The sequence below is a fragment of the Phaethon aethereus genome, assembly GCF_964289735.1.
Source record: "Phaethon aethereus genome assembly, chromosome: 4".
Taxonomy (NCBI): domain Eukaryota; kingdom Metazoa; phylum Chordata; class Aves; order Phaethontiformes; family Phaethontidae; genus Phaethon; species Phaethon aethereus.
Genome location: NC_138578.1, coordinates 32695196 through 32715120, shown reverse-complemented (window position 1 = coordinate 32715120; position 19925 = coordinate 32695196). Strand labels below are relative to the sequence as shown.

The window sequence follows — 19925 nt, the reverse complement described above, 5'->3', positions numbered from 1 at the left end:
AACTCTGCAGCCAAAATTGATGCTTTTTAGAATTTCAAGCACCCCCAAAATCCCAGGATATATGAGATGCCCTTTATCATGCAATGGCCCTTTGTCATGATCATCATGTCATCAAAATGTTGGATATCGTGTGTCTCTGTCAGGCAACTAATTTCCTCTGATTGGAAATGCTATACACAAGGTCTGCCTTTTGCCACTATGACAATGATGACTTCAGTAAGCCAGGCTGAAAAAAATGACCAGAAGTAGATTTCCTCCAACTATTACCTCTATTTGAAGTATTTTGATTCCTTGGAAAGTAATAACATGGAGAGCCAGTGTGCCCAAGTCCACCAAGTGAGGTTTGCTTACAGAAACTAAGCTATGTGGTGCAGCTCCTCCGTTCAAGCCTTGGTCACATTTCAGTGTTCACATATATGATGCTTAAGATACTGGCCTTGGCATCTGCTTCTCCGTAAGTTTAGCTGCTATAAATCAGAGGAAAAAAGATCTTCCATCTTTTCTGTAGCTCCTACTTATGCATGTTGTTCTCTCTCCCTCTTTCCTCAGAGAGCTGATATAGGGATTTCTGCCCTAACCATCACCCCTGACAGGGAAAATGTGGTGGACTTCACAACGCGTTACATGGACTACTCAGTGGGTGTGCTGCTTCGAAAGGCAGAGAAGACAGTGGACATGTTTGCCTGCTTGGCACCGTTTGACCTCTCCCTGTGGGCGTGCATAGCTGGCACCGTGCTGTTAGTAGGGCTACTGGTCTACCTCTTGAATTGGCTCAATCCTCCGCGCCTTCAGATGGGATCCATGACCTCCACAACTCTCTATAACTCCATGTGGTTTGTGTATGGATCCTTTGTGCAACAAGGTAAGAGACAGAAGGAGTTTCTCCGCCTCTGAAAGAAACCTATGTATCCTCCCCATTGCTATAGAGACCACCTTCTTCCCTGCCTCCCTCCCACAGCCCATGAGGGACTGGGAGCACTGGAAAGCCTTGTGCTATAAGGTTTCTAAGACATTTAGCTGCCCAGTGTGGGAACTGTGAGAAGTTCAGAGCACTACATGCTAGCTTGTTTTGATTTGTAGGTGGCTAATTAGAGAAAGATGATTTTTCTCTGGGGAAAAAAAAAGTATTTCTCATCATCTGCTGCAGAATTATTCATAGTTAATATGAGTGCTATGTTCTTGTGCAGTCAGACAGAAAATGTTGGGATTTGGGTTTTGAACTAAGTTTAGGTTACTCACCAGTACTAAATGGTCTTATCTGATATTCTTTCCTCCCTCTTCTCATATATCTTAATTCTCCTATATAATGTTTAGACTCAACCTTCGCTGGCCTTCCTGGATGCTTCCTCAATCCCCTCTAGCATCTGGTATAGCCCAGGCTATTCCCCAATTCTGTTTTATATTCCCCAAGTCCTTCACAATCTACCTCTTCTGGCAGAGCTTTAAAAGACATCAGGAACTACAGATCTTGGCTTGGTATTTACTACTTAAAATTCTGATCTACAAATTAGGGTTATAATGCAAAACAGAATAAGAAAACACAGCTTCATATGAGAACAAAGAAGATTTAGATAACAACACAGAACAAGTACCTTCTGCCATAACCATGTAATTGTTCGTCAGTCACTACTTTCACTGCAGGTATGCCTATTTGTAATTGCACAGAGCATCTGCTCTACAAAGAGCCATGGCCATTGCAGCCTCAAAACTCCCAGATAGTTTTTTAGATTTTAACATGAATTTGGATGGAACACTGTAGGTAAAAGCATATTGATGCAACACTGGCAATGTGTAATTTAGAAATTACATTATTCTCTGTTAGAAACAATCAGATGACATCCACAAAAGCTAAAGGTATGCATGAAAAACAAGTATGAAACTCCTAGAAGGGAAAAATTGCTACATTAGCACCACCATCCAAAAAAAGAAAAGCTGAGATCGTGAATTTCCACAAGAGGTATGACTTTAAACACACCTACTTAGAGATACTATTTTTAAAATTATCATTTACATTGAGCAGTGATGGCCAGCTGAGGAAAGCTGAAGAGATGGTTTCATGTTTGTTGTTTTTTTTTTTTTTAAAGAAAACCAAAAACTTCAGAGACAGCTGACAGCTACAAAAGTTTTATGAGTGTATGTGGGTGGGTTTATAAAGTTTTCTTTCTGTCCAAAATATTCCCAGTGTAACCGTTTAGGGAATCCAACTGTGAGAGAGCAGTTGGTCCGTTGCAGAACTAGAGTCATTACATCTGTCTGCCTGTTAGGTTAAAACTTGTGAATTAGTTTCTTTACTGCATGAATGTGAGTAATTTTACATAGGTTTATTGCTTAATATTAACCTTAGTATCCCTGTTGTACTCCCAACATCATTAGTCCCTAAAAGCTTTATAGAAGACTGCCCAGCAAAGGTTTAAAGAAGGCAAAGCTAATTTAATCACACATTTTAATCTCATGAATTATTATCTGAATTGTTTGCCTTGTGTCTCTCCAAGTAAGCCTGTGTTGCCTGGTCTCTCAAAATTTCCTAAGACATAGGTCCAGAGTAGTATCCCACAAGGGAGCCCTTCAATAGATGCTCGGTTAGCTTACAAAGAAAAGGTTTTTCTTACCAGTTAGTAAAAATGAGTGCTTTAAGAGGGCTTAGAGGAGAGACTTGAATTAAGCATGAAGATGAAGAAGAAATTAGATGAAAAAAAGTGGGACCAGATGACAAAAAAAGCAGAATTTACTGGAAAAATCAAAGAAAAGGGATTTGCTCAATTTGCATCCACTGTCCGTGGTATGAGGGCCGTGAGGTGCAACTCAGTATTAATAAAACCTGCTGGTGGGACATGACAGCTGGGAGCACCAAAACTATTGTGGGACTTCAGAAAAAGAAATTCACAGGACTTGGAAGGTGAGAGGCATTTATTTAGAGGGGGATCTCACCACCCTACCAAGTGGATTTTCAACACAACCGGTTAGAATCCACTAGAATAATATAAACTGTTCATTTGGTTCCTACTTAGTGAGGGGAAGCTATAGATACATCTCTCCTTCAAACAACAAGCAGGACGGTCCTTAATTTGCTAGAAGGAAAAATGACATGAATTTAATAGGGTTGATACCAAAGTATATAAAACTTACAGACCAATTTAAACATAAAGACTCAGAAGACCTCAGAAATCCAGTGCAAAAGAGTAAGGATCCATTTATAATGTCTTTATTTCACATTCAGTTTGAATATAACAAAAACTATATTAGCTGAAGCGTTATTGTTTACTAACCCTTGTGAATACAGACAAATGAAAGTAATTTCCATTGACAGGCTAACTGGCTATTGCAGTAATTTTGCTTCTGTTTTCACTCATCAGCTCTTCATTCAGCAGAAAACCTGTGCAGGTTTTATTTGTTTTGGAACAGCAAATCTGTTGCTATTAATTGTGATTGACATATCTTAAGTGTGGCAGCATGGGACATTTCAAACACTGTCATGTTCGCTTAAGAAGTCTTTCAGCTGCTGATTTAAAACATGACAAGGTACTCATTTCTATTATCAAAACATACAGCCAAAGATGCTTTTATATCCTGCACTGAGAGAAACAAAGCAGCATGAACCGAGCATTGCTAGTGCTGGATTCTTTGTTTGGGGCTAGTGAGCTCTGGCTTCATCTTCTCTTTCTTTCCTCTAGCTAGAGGAAAAATTTGCAAGCACACAGGCTGGCTCCAGTCTTGCCACAGCTCTGAAGACAAAAGAGGCCTTTGGTGCACTGCTGCTTATATCATTTAAACTTAGGTCTTGAACTTGGCTTTCAATTTCTTTTTTCCCTATGTTGGAGTGACCAGTCCAGGTATCATTTTGAGACTCTCATGATATAGAGGTATATTTTCCCTCACTTGCCATTTTAATTTTGTGTTTATTCATTACAGAGATCAGTATGTATGTAATTATATTTGTTATTTTTGTAATTTTAAGATACATGTGATTTTTTATTAGAAGAGACAATTTTGAGGATAGAGCTGCAATGTAACTGGGGAGGCTCACTTAATGTAAAAGCGTATAAACTGAAAAGTGGCTTTTTTTATTCTGTATTCAAGCCCTTCATTTAAACACAAAATGACGGCCACTGCATTGAAATGCTTTGTCTTACCCAATATACCCACTGAATCTGCCATATACTGTGACCACTAAGGCAGCAGAGACTTTCTGGTGATCTTGGCCATGCAGTGCTGTGAATTACATTTAAAAGAAATGCTTCTGACTCTGAACTACTCATCCAGGCATGAGATTCTGTAACACGCATCTGTTATCTCCGAGTTGTTTATTGATGTCTAAATATGAAGCAAATTTGTAGATTCAGACGGTGGAGGATTTCAGTTATGTTGAAATTTAGTGTCATGGCTTCTGACTTTGTTCTTTTCCACTTGCTTATCTTGTAAAACTAAGTGGCAAAGTTCTGTGTTTTGCTTCTTTTCAAAATAAGCTTTTTCCAGTTGGACAGAAAATGTTGTTAGGGTTTCCTTTTCAGTGGGTTTCTTCTCTCTCCCTCTGTATTTCCCCTTGACTTCTCAATCCACTCCTCACAGGTTTTGCTCTTGACCTACCTCACAGTGCAGCTGGTGGTTCACCGTCGCTGTAGGTTTTTTCTTGGGTATCACTCAGGACCCCACTGGTCCTGCTGCTTCTGCTCTTCCCCATTGACTTGGCTCCTCCCCAGGCCTCTATTATTATATATTCAACAAAGCTCAACAAAGAGAAGTGCAAAGTCCTTCCCCCCCCCGGGAGGAACAACCCCATGCACCAGTGCATGCAGAGGGCCACCCAGCTGACTGAGCACTGGAACAGGTGCTGTCACGAATGGATAATTCAGGACTCTTAAAAAATCACCGCCAAAGATATCAGAAAGAGAATGATTTTAATATAACTTTGTAAAAAGCGTGACTTAACAGAATTTGATGGCAAGGTTCACTCTATTACTTATTCAACATAGAAAAGGTATACAGAGAAAAACCAAATTACAATTAAATTGGAATGATTTACTCATCTATCTAATCGAGTTAATGTGTATGTATGTTGAGGAGAGAAAGTAGGGGAGACCCTCCCGTTGAGTCCTGAGGTTCAGAGTGGACCTAAATCCACCCCTAGTCCCAGACTTGGTCAATGGTTTATGACTAAGGTTAGGTAAGGGAAGTAAAGGAATGATGTCCTATTGAGTCACGACGTTCAGAGCAGACCCCCTTGCTTTCTAAACTCCTTCTCAGGGAGGAGTCTAGGTGCAGCTGAATCCACGCCTATTCCCAGACTTGGTCAACAGTTTATGACTAAAGAGACAGAGTATCAGGGATTCTGGTGTAGTGATATATATTGTGCTTGATGTAACTTTAGGACGGTGACAATTTAATACAAAATAACAGCAATCAAATTCACTAACAATATTGAGATAAAATCACAGTATCAAATCATATAAAACTTAGCAGCATAATCAACTTAAACTTACTAATATTCCTTAATCACACACACATACAGGTGTAGAGATAGAGACACATAAGGAGATATATAGAAAAAGAGATGGATATGTACAAAGATACCTATTAAATATCCCCCTTGAATCAACTCACTGCAATGGCACAATGTCTATTTATACTTGCTGAGAACCTCGTTTAATCTCCTGAAGGTTTTCTATTAGCTTCCTACTACTTTATGGGCTTTTGTTATAAAATACTCTAGAGAGCACTCTGCTTTCACTATTACTGGAGAAAACCAACGATTTAAGAAACAAAAGTTCAAAATTTAGAGTTGTTCCCAACCCTTTTTGTATAATAGATGGGTTTTTGAGACAGGTGAAATGCTGCATAATTTTTACCAAGCACCTGGAGAGGAATGTTCTAAAGGATTTTATTTTGGGAACAGCCTCTCAAATTTTGCTTCAAAATATAGTGATAATCTTGCTTAGTCTAATAGAATTCCACTGAATGTAGACAAAATAATGAAGTAGAAAATTACAATGTGTTGTATTTAATATAAAAGACACAATAGATACATTTTTGTCTCTCCCTTATCCAATTCTGTTTATTTTACTCTGAATTTTTCTGTAAGAGGAGGTATTTCTGAACTAGGCTGGCAGAATTTTAGATTATGCAAGTAAAGATGTAAGGCTCTGTTTCATTTGGAAATGTCTGTAAGAAAGAGAACGAGGCAGATGGGATATTTTTTTTGCTCTAACAGGAAGTGTTTTTAAAATGGCTGAATCGTTCAAGATTTTATCACTTCTCAGTGATTGCAACAAAGCAAACATTCATTATAGTTTCATAAATATGGTTTGACCCTAAGATAATGAGTGCTTAAAGTATTACCCACAAAAGTACTGTTTTCTTCAGAGATCTTAATACTCTTGTTTAACCTAGCAAAGTTATGAAATGAATGATGTGAAAGCATCACTGGTGGGGCATTTTTTTTATCCCCGTATGTTTTGGTTAGTTTAAAATGTTGGTCACAACTGGAGGTTTTGATTGGTCATCAGTGGTGTCAGTAATGGCCAATTATGTTCATAATGCCCAGTAAATGAGCAAATCTCACTGTTTGCCTTGTTTAAATTGCATTTTATAAGAGCAATAAAATAGACTCCAAGCCTTAGTACTTCTAAGTCATTATAATACTTCTCGAATGCTTAAAGCCGCCCAGACTTCTCAATCTTGTTCCTTGTATTACCACCCAAGGCGTGATATAATCCTCCTGAAATGCACTGCCTGGAGTGTGCTGTTGCTTAATAAATTACTCCATCTTGCTTATCTCACTCTCGGCATATCCCTATCAGCAGGAAACCATTATGCTGTAATAACGTATTTTCTTAGTGACATTTTCCCTTAATTAACAGTGCACCAATCTCTATGTATTTAACATTCAGAGGAAAACTCTAAAAAAATTTTGAAAAAAATGTGTTAGAAAACAATTATACCTTCACATGCAATATTGAGTGGTAAAACTTAACTATTTTTTAAGTTTAGTAAATCAAATAAGATCCAGTATAAGGACTTTAGAACTAAGACCTAGTTCCTCTTTTTGGACTCTGCATCTGATCTGGCTGACCATAGAAATTTCATTTAATATCTTATATATCACTTCTTGGTTGTCAAATGGAGATATTACTTACCTTCCTTCATTAAAATGTGTTTTATATCATAAATGTGTTTTATATCTTCTAATAGAACACAAAACTTAAATGTCAGTCTCATTAATTAACAATTTTAATTGCTCTTCCAACTAATGCCAGGTCTTGACATGTTCCTGTAACAAGGGGAACAGACTTGCTGAGCCTAAAGTACACAGTACTAAGCTGGGAAGATGAAAGTCAGATACCAAACCCATAAGGAAATAAACCAGTCTCCACATTTTTCTAGCACATACACCAACAGGTATATTTGTGACATTGTAGTTCCACCTTTAAACATGAAACCCCCCAAATTCTCATTTTATTATATTAAAGCTAGGCTTATGTGTTAGTATGTATATGTACCTTCATAAAGTCATCTCTCTGAAAGAGGTACTGCATCCCTGTGGTACCCATACTCCTTTTCCATATGTCTCAAATGATTTGGCCAGCCCTCCTGACAGCATCAAAAAATAACTAAATTTTGGCAATTGTGTCCTATGTCTCAAATGTGTTTGGAAACTACAAGTGGTCATTGGAACTGACAGCATATACTGAGAATTATTGTCATGTATACAGTATGCATTTGCAAACATTGGATGCAGCTTTATGTGCATACCACTTTCGGAGGTTTATTTGATTGTCTCTTTTTGAAAATATAATTCCAAGGAATAACCATGCTCCAAGCAAAATGTTCAGTAGTGTGGGCATTTGTTTGCAGCAATGTGATATCACTAGTGTTAAACTGCCAGGGGATATGCTTGGATTTTCCCCTAAATTGCAGTTAAGACTCAGGCAGTCCACAGAGGCATCTAAAATAATGGATTTCTATATCTTGTGTGCACCTGCTTGCTTGAGTAATAGCACTGGGTACATAAGGCAGTATATTTAGAGATGTTGTGTCTGACACACCTTCTGTGAGGAGGTGGAGAATGAATGGCAGTGTGAAAGCCCAAAAAACACCTTCATTCCCCTAGGACTAGCTCCAAGCCTGATTAATTGACTGTGGGAATGTAATGTCTGCCTGGCTATAGTATAAATGCTGATCAAGACCAAATGAGGCAAAAGGGAAAGTAGAATTGGATGTCTCTGGCATCAATCCATTTTTCTGTGTCCTTTCAAAAGCATCCGAAGGTGAATATTTTACTGGGAACATTTTCTTTAATTGTTATGATTTCTAATATGACTTTATGCTGTATTTCAGTAAAGAATTGATAAGTTAGATTCAGATTAACTAATCAGTTTTGACTTTTCAGAGTTTAGCTGTGTATAACATATATTTAATTGACGAAACAAGGAACAATTTATCCAGTAACTGAATGTTTCTTACATGGAGGAGGACTGTAACCCACATTTTTATCTGCAAAGATGTTTAAAAGCTAAAGAGGAAAGCCTTACTTGTCCTGCTATTTGATTTTCCTGCACAGAAGCTTACATTAAGTTAGCGATTTTCACTGTTTTAAGGTAGGAAGAAAGCGGGAAAATGAGTTTTAGCTGTATTAAAAATACTCCTCCTCTGTTGGATGACAGCAATTTCATCTACAAACTGATCAGCCTTTTTCAGCAGAGGATATCCAAGGCACCATATGAACATGGGTTTACAGGGGAACCCGTGGTATTTTTCCATTGCTTTTCTGGTCTGTGGGGAGTCCCTCCTCTGCAACAGCTGTGCCATAGCTGTATCCACCCACGTGGCTCTTCTTCATAACACCAACTGGTGGGTAGGTGCCAGGAAAATTGCCTGCAAACTGTAAAGGCAGGAGTAGCAAAGAAGTTTTGAAGCTGCTGATAGGAAAGTCTCCCTTCTTCAGCTGTTAAACCTCATGTAATATTCAAACCTGTATAAAAGGAGTAGGCCAAAATTAATATTGAAAAGAAGGAAATAATGGTACCAAATGAATCTTTTGATTGAGTTAACCAATCCATTGCTTTCTCTGATTGCTGAGATGAACGTACACTCTCAGCAAATATAGGAAGATGAGAGCTGTTGGGTTTTTTGTTTGTATTTTTTATTTAGTCAGCTTCCCAGCATGCAAATTAAGGGGATTGCCTTCATCACAGCAGCATCCTGATGTAGGAACCTCCTGCTGCTTAATTTTTTCTTCTTCCAATGTCAATAGAGGAGTGAGAGATCATAAAGTAGGACTTCACGTTTGCAGTGCTTTTGAAGTTGGTGAGATGGTGTTAGGTTAAAAATGTGTGATACCTCATCTACCAGATAAAAACTGAGATGAAGGAACACATGTGGTTTTGACTGAAGAGTCTGTTTCCCCCACATTAGTATAGAGGAAAGATAACAGTGAAAGGCAAAGACAGAAAATATTCTGCAAACAGGCTGTTAAGGAATGGTGATAATAAATCTGTTGAGTGGGAGTGTTCGTTGTTCATGCCCAGATATACTTACTAATAGAACATTTTTAGGTATAAACATGTATTGCATTCTTACAATAGCTTCTTTCATTTCTATATCTACCCGCAAAGAGAAAAAACCTCTCTGTCCAGTAAAGTCATCTTTGAAGTCACTTTTCACTTCTAACAAATCTGAGTTGTGACCTTAAGCAGGGTGACAGCTGATTTGCAGTAAAAAACAGGTTATTCAACTTTCAAACATAAGCATTTCTATTAGTGAATTTCATCAATAAATGACATTATAGCATTATTGTTAGTGAAACTTAAAAGAATGAGGGTTTTCTTCTTTCCTGTGTTCACTATGATCTGTCATAGTACTATTTTAGGTCATCTGAGTTTTAGTGATCACTTTGATAACAACATTACAGGATGTAATGATGATACTTGAAGTGGAATTTTAGTCTAAATTTTAAAATGTGTTATTTAGGAACATAATTAGAGCTCCTGCATTAGTGATGACTGAATTCCGTAAGGTTAGGAGTTCATTGCAGAGAAGCACTCCGAAAATTAAAGGATAACTAGAATTAGTGACATGAAAAGTGAACTAATGTATCGGGGATGTCTGTGATTCACTGGCCTCTGAAGTAGTCAGGTGCCATTCTGTGATGATGGATGCTTGGAAATCTTGCAAGAACAGATTTATAAAGCATTTCATAATACTTTAAAGTTCAAGCAAAAAACTATCTTTCAGTATGTGATCTTTTTTAAAAACTATTTTCACCCTCAAAATGTGGAGTTAGAGAGCTGTGTAAAAGTAAAAAATAAGATGATGGGAAAAAGTACCTGTCAAAAGCTGCGGAGGCTTTACTGGAATTATTGTTTGTCCTTGTGATTTCACTGAATTGTTTTGCTTGCTTCATAGTTGCTCAGTTTCAGCCAAAGGGGACTCTTTCTCTCTTGTGTTCATGTCTTCCCTGACAGGCTCTTAGCTAAAGCAGCACTTTAATACCTCATTAATGACATTGTTCTGTTTAATGTTAATTCTGTGTACAGATGGCCTGTTTTCAGTCCATTGTGCACAGTTCTTTTTGCCATCCCAGAAGGTACTTCGTATAAGACCGCCAGTAGGCTATGGAAAGGCCACCACTATGCAAACTGTATGTGACAGTTAGCTGTTTAGCCACTTCTGAGTATGTACCATAGACGATAATTGTTGTTGATTGTGGCTTCAGAGCATTTGTATCCAGCCATTAGTAACAGGAAGATTGGGTCTCAGCATCTCTTGAAATCTAATCAGAAGGTTGCCAGTGTGCAAGGTTATTTCTTAAGATCAGGTGCCAATATTCTCTAAAATAATAGCAAGCATATATCATATTGATGCATTTGCAGTGGCTGCAAATAGTGCCTTTATATGGGCGTGCAGTCAGGCACAATCTTAAAAGCACAGTGCTGTAGAAGAGGATCCCCAGAAGATCCTTGTGTTTATTACACATGCACATTGAGCTCTAGTCTGTGTTTATAATTATATCATGTAAAATTTTTGTCCTGTGTTGTAAAAGTGGCAACAAAAGATCATCTGGTTAGACCTTCTTTTGCGCAAACAGCTGTAGTAAAATTGCTAAGCTTATTGCATAATTATTTATTAAATTGAATGGTACTGTATTCGATAACCCCAATATCAAATTTGAAACCCTGCTAAGTCTTCTGATAAAACAATGCATTTCAGCAGCATCAGTGTGAGAGACTTTGGCCAGCTTATTCAGTAGAGGTGGGCAGCAAGCCTCACCGTTCCAATCTGGTCGTAGTTACAACAGTCAAATATTTACTTTCAAATGTCAAGACTTGCATGATATTTCAGCATCTGGATATGTGTAGTATAAGTCTAGAAAAGCTTCATCTAAGAGCTCCCAGTAACTTCAGCAAATGCAAGTAAACACCTCCATTTTCAAACTTTAGCTGCAGTCATTACTCTTCTTTTGTAACAACACCAGAAGAGAAAAACGAAATATACTTTTATGAACTTTTAGAAGCACTCTAAAGTCTATCCATCCCACGTCTCTGTGTAATTATGTTACACTACAATGTATTGGCATTAAATTACTGCACACTTTTATTTGTAACATTTTCTTTTATCTATTATGCACTTTGATTTTTGATTGAAAACATCATATTTTGCTAATTGTACAGAAAGATGGAATTTGGCCACTGCAAAGTTGTAATATTTGAAAGAAGTAATTTATTTTGTGGGTCTGGGCTTAAAAGCCAGGAATTAACTCCTATACCTCTTGAAGATTCATACTGTAAATACTGCATAATAGAAATCTGATTAATGTATGTTGTTGAGGTATCACCGATACCAGGAGAAGCTAGACCACAACCATTTGCTACGTGGTGATATGACGTGCTTCCCTTCCCAACTTTTGCCTCGTTGTCACCATTTCAGAAAGATGGGTGGAAAAAAACAATTTATTGTTGAGAAGGGAATTATAAATATTCTATAACTAATATGTTATGTCATTTTAATCAGGTAATTATTAAAGGACTGTTTGGCCTTTAAGGACATTGATTTAATGGGAATTAATTTAATGATTGAACAGTGTTTGTGTAACATTATCATTGCTAGTGATGCAGAAAATTGGAATCTCAGATCAGCTGAAAAGAGGTTAGACTTTCCATTATCACATTATATCCCTTTCTTCCAGAATGCAGTTATTAGACCCCTTTTTATACTTTCAGTATATATTCCGTTTTGGGGGTTTTATCTAAAAATTCCTGAGTAGAAAAAGTAAGTAAAAATGTTCGTCATTGCACTGTTCTGATTTTTAATCAGAGGCTTGAATTTTTGTTTAATATAGCCTTAAACAAAGTCCATTAGGTTTTGGGTTTGGCTTACTATTGCTTCTCCCATGAAAAAAAATTTTCTCTGTTTTTATTCTCTGCTTTCTTCTCTGCAAACCTGATCATTACAGAATCATAGTTTGGGTTGGAAGAGACCTTTAAAGGTCATCTACTCCAACCCCCTTGCAATGAGCAGGGACATCTTCAACTAGATCATGTTGCTTAGCATCCAACCAACCTTGAGTGTTTCCAGGGGTGGGGCACCTGCCACCTCTCTGGGCAACCTGGGCCAGTGTTTCACCACCCTCCTTGTGAAAAATTTCCTCCTTACAGCTGGTCAAAATCTACCCTCTTTTAGTTCAAAACCATTATCCCTTGTCCTATGGCAACAGTCTATTGCTAAAAAGTCTGACCCATCTTTCTTATATGCTCCCTTTAAGTACTGGAAGGCTGCAATAAGGTCTCCCCAGAGCCTTCTCTTCTCCAGGCTGAACAACCCCAACTCTCAGCCTGTCTTCACAGGAGACGCATTCCATCCCTCTGATCATTTTTAGTGGCCCTCCTCTGGACCTGCTCCAACAGGTCCATGTCTTTCCTGCGCTGAGGACTCCAGAGCTGGATGCAGTACTCCAGGGGTCACAGCAGAGCAGAGTAGAGGGGCAGAATCACCTCCCTCGACCTGCTGGCCACACTGCTTTTCATGCAGACCAGGATACAGTTGTTTAGGATGAATAAGGGTTTGGTTTATGGAATGGTTTTACATCTATAAAAAAGCAGCAGCTTTAAAAATTAGTAGCAGACAGAGCGCTAATAGAGAATAATCTATCTAGATTATTCTCAGGCTGAACCCTACACAGTCTAGTCACAGTTTAGAAGTGATTTAAAAGATGCTCTGACCCATTTGTTCTCAAAATGGAAATGTTGAACATTATAGAAAGCCTGTATTCAGTACCTGAGGATTAAGACAGAGTTAAAGCTGACCTTTATAGGTACAACTCCCATTTACCTAAAGGGATGCTGTATCTGAGTGCCCTCCTTGATTTGCCCTTAGCAGTGCTACTGTCTCAAATTATTTTTCAGTTTATAGAGCCTCTAACTGCTGTATATAAATTAGATCCAAGGAGAAAAGGGGTCTCTGCATAAACAAGTGACTGGAAGCATAGTAGTGAATAGCTGTGTCTGACAGACTTTTGCAGATTAATTTTCAAACAAAATTTTAATCTAGGATGTCTATGATAGTCCCTGCTGTATCTTGGCAGAGTTTTACAAGGGAGTCTGGTGGCCAAATGATTAGCCCTCTGTCACTAGAATGAAGCCATTGCTGTAGCAAGAGCAAGCTGGGCAGGCTTTGTATTTGAAGACAGATAGAAAAATAATTTTACAATAGAAGTAGCAGAGACTCTAACTTAGAAACACTCTGTAGGTTGTTAACCCAGCAGTGAGCCATCACTGTAGTAGGCTGAAATGCTTTGCACTGTGTAGCACTAGCCCTTTCTTTGGTGCTAGAGTATTTTCCAGGTCCAGAAAGAAGGATTTCAAAGAACATGACTGAGGATCCTGTGTTTCAAGCAAAATAGTTTGTGAGTAGTCATTTGGACCATCTTTTGGATATTTCTATTTGTCCATCAGGTTATGTGTCAAGGCGTTATGAGATGGGTATGCTGGGCTGCAACTTGATGAGGCCTTAGTGGCAGTGCCACTGGTCCTTGATTAGCCCCAGCATTTCAAATCTCAGCATGGGTAATCTCTTCCTATTTAATGAGGAAACAGCGCTGAGCAATGAGCCTTAGTATGCAAGTCAAATGCCAAAGGCACATCCAAACAGATGCACAGCAGTAGCAAATAGAGTATTTTCAGACGGGGGTTGCAAGATATGAAATATAACTTGGAAGTTGATTACTGGCCAGCAGTAACCAAGAGTGACAAGGTAGCATGGTAATCTCTCAGACTGGAGCTGGCTCATCTTGGCCTCCTTGGTAAGAAGTGGGAGTGAGTCTACAATCTACAAGGTTGTGCATATACCCTCAGGTTAGCTAGCTTCCAGAGTAGTTGATAATGATCTATAAGCATGTATAAGATGCAGATTATCAAAATAATTCACAGATTTCAGATGACTTGGAGTGATTTGAAGTAAGCCTGAAGGGAAAGAAAGATCATCTGAGATATTCTCCCTGTCACATAAAGGGGAGAAATAAATGAGGAGAGCTTTCTTTTGTGGATCATTGCTTCCCTTCTGGGAGGGCAATGAGGGCAGTGCTTCCCAGACAGCTGAAAGGAAACAATCTTCCAGGGAGCAAGTGTAATGAGATTAGTGAGGGGATCATTACACTAACAACAACAAACGGGCGAGAGTTATTGGTTGTTTAGTTCAGAACTAAGACATTAAGGGGGAGAAAAAATTCATCAGGGCACCAAATGACAAAGTGAACACATTCTTTAGTTGCCCATAGACCAGTGCCAGAAATCTGAGTAATAAACAGGAACAGTTGGAATTACTCACTTATGAATATAGATTTCGTCTTTGTTGTATTACTGAAGTCTAGGAGGAACATATGACACTATGAAGCACTGAAAGACGGATGGACAAGGTGGGCAAACAGGGAAGAAGAGTGTCACTATGTCAAAATGGCATTAGGTTTTCCAGAGGCATTGAGAACTTAGAAATAATTGATCTTCATTTGTTATGGGACCATGTGCTAATGGCTGGAGCACAAAATGAGATGGGAGTCAATGTCTGCTGTAGACCACAATATCACACTGAAGTAGTGGATGATTTGCTCCTGTAGTGCATATCTGTGATGTGTAGGGGAAAATGTGAGATGTTGTAGGGGTGTTCAACCTGTATGATGTGTGTTTCAAGTCTTGGGCTGCCCATGCTGAAGCATCTTGAATGCACCTTTAGAGCAGTTGGAAAGAAAAAGGAACATTGATCACACCAAAGAGTTAGGAGCTACAAACTCCAGGAAAAATTACATGGGGAGTACGTGTACACAGAGGTGAGTTGAGAAAAACAGGAAGAAGGGCTTTGAAAATTTTGTCAGGAGCTAAAGAAACCTTAGTGATAATGGTGCATTAGGTGAAGGTGGTACCATTCAAAATAGTTATGCCAGAAAGGCAATAAATATTTCTCTTCTGTGTTTGTGAAAAAACAAATTAAATACTTTCCATGTCAAGAGCAACTCAAGAGGATGTTAAATGGCAGCAACTAATGTCAGACATTTTCAAATCGGCAAATCCAAACAAATTTCACAGAAATGTTTTGAAAAAACTTGCTAAGGAGCTTCCAGGACCACTGTTTGTTGATCTGAGTCCTGGCGTGTTGGGCAGGTTTTAGAAAGCTGACCAAAAAAAACCTAATGGAAACCCAAAAATCAAACTAAACCTTCAACTCAAGTGTTTCTTCCATCTTAATGTATGGATGTAACAACTTGAAAGACTTCACAAACACAGATGCTTAACAGTTCCAAAAGATGTCACCATTAAAATGTCTGGTATTGAAGGTGTATATTTATACAAAACATTAGTATTTCTCAAAAAGTACAACAGCCCTTCTCCTCAAAATCATGCAGAGAAGGAGGAGGAAGCCTTTAGAAGGAACACTAAAAAGGAAGCCAAAACATGTCCATGGTAAGGACAACAATGGCATACAGAAAAATGTTTTATAATGTATTGCTGGGACACTGAACAGCACCTGAAGAGAGAGAATACTGCTGGAAGCTGATAACAGAGGATACACAAGGAGATTTTCAATATAAACAGAGATAGGATATGTTTGGTTTGTCCCTTAAGCACAGTATTTGACATAAAAGGACTTGTGTTCAGCAAAAAGGATAGGTCAGCTATAAACTCAGAAGAGTTTTAATGCTTTTGGAGTAGGCATATGAAAATGTCTCCTCTATCAATGGTATGCTAGGAAGATAACATCAAAAATTTATCTAATACTTCAAATTTTAAGACTAATGAATACCAACATTTCCATGCATTTACAATGGCTCTACTACATTTATTTTTATGGTAAATAGAAGAAAATATGAACATTTATAAATATTTCAACATTTTAAAATGTTTCAAATATCTCTTTTGAAGTGTTTTTTGTTTCTCATTTACTTCATGTTTATTTTTAGAAAACCAGTATGTGAGAATATTTTGACAATGAAAACCCCCACTACACAACTTTTTTTTTTTAATATAATAGTAAAAGTTACTTGATCTTTTGGATTTGATGGAAGCTTTTATAATCACTTTAGTAAAAGAAATTGGTTCCCTTCTAATCTTACTAATTCCAGTGAAGAAAAAAACCCCAATTCTTATAACTTACTACCTTATATTTTTGGAGTATTATCACAGTATTAACAGTAATGGTAGTAATAATACCTAGATGCAATGTTCTCTCTTTTGGAAGTAAGACCTGAAGAAATGTTCCATGTGTGAAACAAAATATCTGAATGTCTCTTTTCATATATTTAAAAAAAAAAAAATCCTACTTAAAAAAAAACAAAAACAAAATGCTAGGGGAGAAGCAGGTGGTATGGTGAATAAAAGCAAACGCTGGCTCTTGAACTTGCCCAGACCTTGTAGAATCTGGCTGCCAGCGCTGCCTCATGCTTAGTTCCTTCTCTACTCTCGATCCCCTGCAATCTGCCAATATTTGCAAGGCTAGGGAATTCAGCCACTGATTTACATGCTTATTTGGAAGGCATTACCCATTCGAGGGGCTGTATTCTCCTGATGAAGAATACATGTCATGCCTGCTGTGGTCAACAGTGTTAACTTCAGCACACACTGTAATATTACAAACTCAGGTAATGACATGGCAGCTTATATGTTATGGTAAGGAATGCACTCTGCACAGTTCAAGGAAGAATGGAAAAGTATGGGTGAAACTGAAAGAAAGGAAGAAAAATTTGTGACGAGATTTTTCCAACAACTTCCAAGCTGCATTTATTTCACAGCTGGTAGAAGTAGGTGCAGGCTTCATTGACTGTAAAGTATTTTTTTTGTCCCATACAGAACTGAACATTTCCAATTGAAAACAGGAGAGATTTTATATTATCAAGGAAGTTTTTAACAGAACAATAGCAATAGTTAATGCCCTGAAAGATTCTGCTTTTGAAGAGCTCTGCTGTGCAGAGTTTTGTAAAGATAACAGACCTCAGTCAAACTTTAGGTTTTGTTTCTCATGGCAAAAATAGCTGAAATATGAAATGCCTTTGCTGCTTTGTTAATACAAACTACTCCTCTTACACCCACTCTCTATTAAATGTCCCTTTCACAAAGAAAATGTAAGACATACATTGATCTAAACTGTTTGCAACAGAACTCTGCACTTTATATTTGTGCAAATTGAACTTGCAGATGCACAGCATAATTGATGTGACTGTTCTAACAAGCTAAAGGCTAAACTGCAGCCAGCTCCCAGTCCTTTGTGTTTTTTTCCAAAGGCCAATAATTCACTGAATGTGGACAGAATTTTTGAGAGAAAAAGCAAAACCAAAATCCATCTCCAGGTAACTCACCCTATTATTTCTTCACCTTCCTTTTCCAAGTACAACAAAGATCCTTGCTTGCAAGTTTGATAGTATTAGAGTTCCTCAACAAAACAGTCACAATTAACATCTTTTTCATGGTTCTCAAAATTGTCTGAAAAAATCTGTCTAAAACTCCTTACACAGAGATTCAGCTCACTGCAGACCTCTAGCAGAGACTATTGCAGCTTAGTTGAAATTTGACAACATTATTTGCAATTAAGATACATTCTTAAAGTGAGAATGGTAGCGTAGCCTTGATGGTAAGCATTGGTGACAAATTGAGTTTTGTCTGTAATAAGAACCTGGTCTTTGGGATTTCTCTGGCAGCTGTGGTTATCACAATAGAAACTGTGATACTTGTAGTGTTCTTCCTGTAGGAGAAGGGCAGAGCCTTCTCATGCAAGCCTCTCTCTTCACGTATGGACTGGCTGCAGTAGACTCTCAGTCCAGCTCTCTACTCCCCCCAGAAACCATTTAGTAATTTAGAAATAATTTAGTAGAGTTATCAAATTCAGGACATAGAATAATGGTGGGTTTTATGTTTTTTCTCTCTGTGTATTTTTTTTATAAAGTACATTTGAATAATTAATCTTCAAAAGGCATTATTGTTCTCAATAATCAGTTCCAAGTCTTCTCAAGGTTGTGGGCTCTATGATGCCAAGCTATTTTGCTTTAGTAATAGTAAAAAAATCATTCTTGAGCTGTTAAGCAAATGAATTTTATTTATAAATATTGTGCATTTCCAGTGAAGTTGTTTGATCAATATTAAATCAGAGAGAGACCTTACGTTGCACATTTACTGCCTGGGTGACTAGTAACAAAAATTGCATCACTTTTTAGCAGGATGGCTGCCACCAGGCTTGATCTCAGAAATGCCAACTGTGGTTAAAAACTCTCCGAGAAACATTTCGTTATTTCTTTTCATCCACAAAAAAGATTTTTTTCCATTTCTATCCGAAACACTTTCATAGGACTGGACTACACAGATGAACGCTGTTTTTCTTCAAGCAAAGAGCTGACAAATCCCTGAGAACAAGATGATCGGAGAAACAGCTTATGCATTTTGAATTATTCACATTTAGTCCAGAATTATAGAATACCAAGATCTCACCAGGCTGTGATCCTCAATTTCCCTGTTTTGCCCTTTTTTCTCATGATTTCATTCCTCCTCCTTGCCTATAATACTCACTTGTGATTTTTTACTTGAAGAAAACTTTAAACTTACTGCTAACAAGGGAGAATAACTTAAAAGGTATTAGAAATCTATATAGGAATTTTATAGGTTCATATTTTATTTCCTAAGGTGGATTTTTCCTGATGTTTAGGTCTGTCATAATTATACATTGTATTGTTTGCATTGTCAAGACAATGTATAATTTTTCTTGCCTTCTGATACTTAGCTTGAAGCACTTGGAAAGAAATGGGAGTAAATAAAAATTCATAACATAAGTTGCAGTCTAAGCCTGTCATTTGAAGTAGGCCAGCATTAAACTGGTCTAGGATTGATGAAGGAGAGCTGCATTAGATGCGAGTGGGAGGACTAAAAGTAATTGCTTTCACTGTCACTTCTACAGTAATTCAGCTCTTTCAGAAAACTCCCAATGAGATTGCTTTTTGCTAGTTCAGTTTACTCTGGAAAATATCTTTTCCTTCCTGCACATGCAACCTGAAAATTTTAAAGGCAGATTAGATTTTTAAGTAATTTTTAGTATACATCAAAAGTGTCGGCTGAATTATACTAGGAGCTGTGGCCACACATAGGTGATATACAGGTAGTGGCATTTTGTGCTGCATTATACCCTTCTGCCAATGTATTGGAAGGATCAAGTCTAAAGAATAATACAGCCTTCGTATTCATTTGAGATGTGTCTCTTAAGATGAAAAATCAAGTCTAGGACTGATGCTGACAAACTGTCACCTTTGATTTCAATTTGCTTCATAAGTGGAGCTCAGTATTTTTAAGTGTTGCTTAGCATGCTACAGCAGTAGTGTTTTTAGTGTAACCACAACCAGCATGGTAACTCCCCTTGATGAATTTCCTTATAGGAATGAGGTGTGATAGGACAGATTTTTCTCTGGTCAC

At 37.7% G+C, this 19925-nt stretch overlaps 1 protein-coding gene across 2 annotated transcripts in view; it reads left to right on the top strand.

The window, feature by feature from the left end:
- The window catches only part of GRID2 (glutamate ionotropic receptor delta type subunit 2), a gene marked incomplete at its 5' end in the record, with an annotated part of 737620 nt that overhangs the window by 606537 nt on the left and 111158 nt on the right, over window positions 1–19925 (top strand). For both annotated transcript variants that reach the window (XM_081999455.1, XM_081999454.1), the window contains one exon: window positions 550–862. In XM_081999455.1, coding sequence (XP_081855581.1) covers window positions 550–862 — 313 coding nt within the window. The remainder of the gene's footprint in view (window positions 1–549; window positions 863–19925) is intronic.